The 5,736-nt window shown below is 48.2% G+C and overlaps 1 protein-coding gene across 1 annotated transcript; it reads left to right on the forward strand.

Annotated features, from left to right (window-relative positions):
• The first annotated feature begins 1,350 nt into the window (after positions 1–1,350).
• On the forward strand, positions 1,351–5,509 carry RTP1 (receptor transporter protein 1). The gene is made up of 2 exons (XM_037040630.1): positions 1,351–1,852; positions 3,559–5,509. Exons 1-2 carry the CDS (start codon positions 1,554–1,556, stop codon positions 4,076–4,078), a joined length of 819 nt encoding a protein of 272 aa, XP_036896525.1. The 5' UTR covers positions 1,351–1,553; the 3' UTR covers positions 4,079–5,509.
• Positions 5,510–5,736: the final 227 nt, after the last annotated feature.

Here is a 5,736-nt window from a genome sequence, read left to right on the forward strand (position 1 = left end):
ATACTGCTTCCTAATCACCCTATTGCTAAGATGAATACACTGAGGCTAAAGTAAAGGACATCAAAGCATCAAATACTCATATAGAGGCAGGGCAAGCATTTGGAAGGTGGTCTCCAGAACTAGATGGGAGATATAGACCCTTCTTTGCATCCTTAAACTTCAGGAGGTACAGGCTGTTTCTAGTCATGCTGTTTGAAGAGCCAGCTCAGATTCTTCTAGCCACACAAAGCTTCTGCAAGGGTAAAGTGTTTTCCAACTGCAGAAAGCAGTCTCCGATGCCTAGAGTGCATGCCCATGAGTCTCCTACGTAAATTTTATACAAATAGGTAGCAAGAGTGTAATTGCGAGAGATTTAAAAAAATGTATGTCTCCAAATAGAAGACTGGCTAGATAAATTATGCTCAACCACATAACAACAAGACCTAGGCAGCATACAAGGTGGAATAATGTTAAAGACCTAGAAAACTATTCATGAAATACTGTTACTTAAACAATACATCACAGTGTGTACAGAATGTGTGTATACTTACCCATATATGCATACACACACGTACAGGAAATGGCAGGCAAGGTGTGTATATCATAATATTAACAGTGATAATCTTGAGCATGGTTATTAGGAGGAGTCTTACTTTTGCCTTATTTTATCTGTATTTTCCAATTTTTCTACAATAAACCTAAATGACCTTCATAAAGGGAAAATAATTTATTAAAACATAGCAGGAAAGGAACCTAGAGTAAAGGCTGCTTTCCCCATGGATATTGTGTTCCTCTTCTATAGTGAAGTTGAAAATCATCTTTTCTGCTCCTGCCAGGCTGATGCAATGGCTCCCACCTTTGGGCATTGGGCTCCTCTTGTAAACGGGTGTCACAGCATGGATCCTGTTGCATTTTGGTTAGTGGGAACATTCCCAGTTACAAGAAGCTGGCAGAGAGCCTGGCATATGGGTATGTTTGAAATGAATAATAACAAATTGGTAGGGGCTTAATAACTTGGATTGGGATACAAGCTCTGCCATTTATAAGACAGGTGAGTCCCAGGCTTCTGGTCTGTACAGTGGTAATAAAAATTGTGGATCAACAGACCTCCAATAGTTTTTGTAACTGGCAAAGTGCTGTTCACAAGATGGGTAGAGGTAAAGAGAGAGAGAGAGTTTATTATTATTGCTGCATCTATTAACAGGTTTAATCTTCTCCTCCCTTATTTCTCCTTGGCTCCCCAAGGCATCATGGTTACCATAGCAGCCAGATGCTGATGATTTCTCCAGGGGCAGCAAAGTGGAGCTGAGCAAGCTCCCGGGTCCACATCTCTGCATGCCCTTCGCAGGCCAGAGTGAGATGGTCTGACACTCAGCCTCCTTTCAGGACCCCCATTCTGTTTTGGGTCATTAGAAACACAAAGCTTGCCTCAGCAGCCTCAGGGCTCTGAAACACCCTTTCGGAGACTTTCTTTTCCCCAAGCTCTATCTCTGGCGCCCTGCCTGGTTGCCGTGGAAACAGGTTCCTCTGTGGACAAAGGAGGGAGTTGGTCCTGCTTCTTCCTGGTCCTGTAGATGAGGATTTTTAGACCGTGGAGGCTACGCTGCCCTGCCCTGCGCCTGCCGTCGCTCCCTGTGTTCTCGCTCAAGTGCAGCTTGCCCTCCCTCAAGTGCAGCTTGCCCTCCCTCACCACTGACACTGACGAGACCATGTGTAAAAGTGTGACCACAGGTGAATGGAAAAAAGTCTTCTATGAGAAGATGGAGGCAGCAAAGCCGGCTGACAGCTGGGACCTCATCATAGACCCCAACCTCAAGCACAATGTGCTGGCTCCTGGCTGGAAGCAGTACCTGGAATTGCATGCCTCAGGCAGGTGAGTAGTCCAATAAATAGGGGCCCCACAGGCAGCAACTAGGGCACCTTCCAAGAGGAGACAGACACATGGGGAACCCAGGTACTAAGAGTCAGTCTCACTCTTGGGTCCATTCAGTCTGGAGGCAGAGAAAGAGTTCCTAACTGGGAGTCAGGACACTGAAATTTGGTTCCTGCTCTTCCACTGAGCCCCTGGGTAACCTTCCCTCCCTGAGCCCAACTCTTCCCTTCTATGAAGGAGGTGGAATGTAGTAATTAGTTCTAAACTCTGCATTTTATGTACTTTCAGGTTTTCATCATCTCTTAACATGGTTAAGAGAAAGAGGGCTGGAGATTTATTGGGGGCCAAGTATTCTTTTCCTGGGACAGTTTTATTTTAATCTATGTAATTCAGCTTGACTTAATATAAAATACTGAACGCAAGAAGTGTGCTAGAAACTGGCTCTCCTCTTAGCTCCGATGCGCCTCAGCAATTCAATGTCCTTCTTGGATCCCACTTGCCCATTGACAAAAGGAGGAGTTAGCCTAGATCCTTCCTTGCTTTGTGCTTCCTGGGCCAGCAGCATCAAAATCCCCTGGAACTTGTTAAAGATGAAGAGCGTGCATCCCAATCTAGACCTACTGAGTCAAAAGTCATCATTTTCATAAAGACCCCTAGATATGTACAGTGTATTGTACAATAATATCCAAGGTGATTCCATCACTCTTGACTGGGGGTCTATTATGTAAAAACTTACCTTTTGGACATAAGACAGAGATGCTGAATGCTGTTGCCAGAGGGTCAGAAGCAAGGCCTTCCTTCCTGCCCTGGTTCAGTCTATTCAACTCAATTCAAGAAACATCTATTGGGTACCTGCAATGTGCTAGGTACTGGCTCTGTGTCTAATGAACTACATGTTTACAGATTGCTTTCTTATTCTCTCTGCCTTAGAGTATAACAAAGGCCTGGACATTTTCCAACCCAAGTTTTGTAGTTCAGTCTGAGAGAGGGCAAACAGTCCTCAAAGGATGTGAATAAAATAGGTAATGAGAATGAAAACTTGAAGCCCCTAAATTTGTTGATAGAAGGTGTGTAAATAACTGGACACTTGGGGGTGCTAAAGGTTGGACACTTCCTGGTAGGGCCCAGGAGCTTCTACAAGAGTGGGAAGGCTTCTGGGGCTACGTGAGGAGGGCTTGAGGTCCTCCAGACTGGCCGGTGACCTGTGATCTCCAGCTGGCCCCAGCCAGCTCACTCTGGAGGCTGAGAATTGACAATAGTATCATTATCTCCTGATTGGATCTAGCCTGATTTGGATTGGCCAGTGTTGACTAACACTGGTAAGAATGTGTGGATAGATCATGCGGTTCCTATATGACGCAGGCTACCCCCACTCATGTGGTGCACTGGCATGTTTTACAGATGAGGAAGGATGCCCAGAGGCAAAAGCCAACGGGCAAGGCCTGAGTGCATTGGGGTGGAGGAAGTTGAGGCCTCTGCAGCGCACAGAGGAGGTGGTCCTGGTGACTGACAGCGAGTTGCTGGATGCCAGGTGCATCTTAAGCAGCTCGCTCTGGGCCTAGGAGCACACACACGGGGGCAGGCTGGGCAGCCTCCTGGGGAAAAATAATGAACCCAGGTGACCACAAACACACCGCCTAACCCGCTAACTGCAGCTGTTGCCACTGCTTCCGCTCATCCTCTCCTCTTCTCCCCAAACCCCGCAGATTCCACTGTTCCTGGTGCTGGCACACCTGGCAGTCGCCCCATGTGGTCATCCTCTTCCACATGTACCTGGACCGTGCCCAGCGAGCAGGCTCAGTGCGCATGCGCGTCTTCAAGCAGCTGTGCTATGAGTGCGGCACCGCGAGGCTGGACGAGTCCAGCATGCTGGAGGAGAACATCGAGACCTTGGTGGACAACCTCATCACCAGTCTGCGGGAGCAGTGCTACGGTGAGCCTGGCGGTCACTACCGCATCCACGTGGCCAGCCGCCAAGACAATCGACGGCACCGTGGCGAGTTCTGTGAGGCCTGCCAAGAGGGCATCGTGCACTGGAAGCCCAGCCAGAAGTTGCTGGAAGAGGAGGCGACCACCTACACCTTCAAGCCGCCACCTAGCCCCTCCAAGCCAGAAGCCGAGACGGGTTCTGGCTGCAACTTCTTCTCTGTCCCCTGGTGCTTGTTTTGGGCCACAGTTCTACTGTTGATCATCTATCTGCAGTTCTCCTTCCGCAGCTCAGTCTAAGATTCCTTTCGTGGGCCCCAGGAACTGTAGGGACCCAAGGCCAGGGGGCCAGCCAGCTAGTGGGAGGGGCGAAGAGAGACCTGGGCTGGGAATGGGGTTAAGTTCTAACACTGATGCCGCCACTGACTCATTGAATTCCCTGGAGAGATCACCCAACTTTTCCATCTATGATGTCATGGGGTTGGGCTAGACCATTGGTTTTTCCAAGGGAAACCCAGGGCCCCAAATTTCTGCACAGGTGCCTGAGGGACTTTTGGATTTGGAAGGTAGACTGAGTGAGTGGGTCTTCCGTACTGGTGAAACCACCCATCCCCAGCTTCTGCCTCCTCCTCATGTTTCTTTGGTCAGAACAGCTCCATCTTAGATGAAGTTCCATTTAAAATTTTGTTTAAAAAAGATGAACTGCTTTAAAAAAAGTTTGAAGATTACAGGACTAGGAGATCTCTAAAGGCCTTTCCACAGCGATGAGTGCATCCTTGTTTCCTTGTTAAGTCCCACCCCTACCCCCTATTATCTCCATCTGGAGATATAGCCCTAGATTCATGTCTGCCTAGTGTACAAGCCCCATCCACAGCTCTGCTTTCATGTACACAGCAGAAGTTCCTTTTGAAGAAAGAGAGGTGGGGTCACTAGGGTTGTCCTTTTGCTGCTGGGTCCACAGGGTCCCTTGCTTCTCTTTTCCAGGCTCCCAGCTTCCTTTCACTTTGGGTGAATTCTGGGGTCTGTCTGGCTCAGAGATGTTGCTTGGGGTGGAGTCCCATAGAGCTAGGCTTCCCAACCACTGTACTTGAACTGGCAGAGAATTTAGGGGAAGATTAGATGGTAGAGTGTTAGAAGCAAAGTACAAATCCCTAGGAAACAAATACAATGACTCTCAATTGTAACAGGCTTTTCGGAGTTCAGGGATCAAGTCTGACTGACTCTCAGAAGTTCTGATGGCTGAAGCACTGGAGCAGGGGCCTGGTCTTCCGGGCTCTTTGCTGAAACTCTAGTTGAGAGGTCTTCTCACATTGACCATGCCTAGGCCCTCTCACCAACATCAGCTGTCCACCTAGAACTACAGGGATGGGGGTCATCGGCAATAGAGTCAGCATCAAAGATGTGCCCATACACAAGTGCTTAGATATGTGGCAGGGTCTTACACCTTTCTAAAATGGGATGCAGTATGGTTTAGAGTGGCAGGAGAAAAGACTTTCTGATAATAGGGGTACACAGTGGGGTGTGGTGGGAGGCAGAAAGCAGGAGATGGAGTGCCACTCTATACTTTTGAGGTTCCTTGTCCACCTTACCTCTCTTAATAATTTGGCTCTTTTCCCCCCATCCCCTGCTGCTCCCCTTTATAATGAAAAGTCACCCCCATCTATAGCAGTGGAGGGAAGAGGGCCACTTGTATAAAGATGGGATGTTGTAATAAAGATGGGATATCTTCAATCGGGTTTAGTAGTCATTAATGTGTGCTTCAGAGTCACCATACTGTCTCTGATCTGTAATGGGCTGTTGGACCCATCCCCCCCCCTTTCCTTTCTGGGATCCTCACATAAGGCCTTATCTTCCACCAGCTTCAAGGTCTGGTCCAAATGTATCCATAGTCAAGAGGGATGCAGGCAGCCCTTGGTCAGGGACTCAGTACAAGGTCAGTCTTATTCCCGCCTTTACTC

The sequence above is a fragment of the Sturnira hondurensis genome, unplaced genomic scaffold (assembly GCF_014824575.4).
Source record: "Sturnira hondurensis isolate 20B ecotype Veracruz unplaced genomic scaffold, ASM1482457v3 Scaffold0000396, whole genome shotgun sequence".
Taxonomy (NCBI): Eukaryota; Metazoa; Chordata; class Mammalia; order Chiroptera; family Phyllostomidae; genus Sturnira; species Sturnira hondurensis.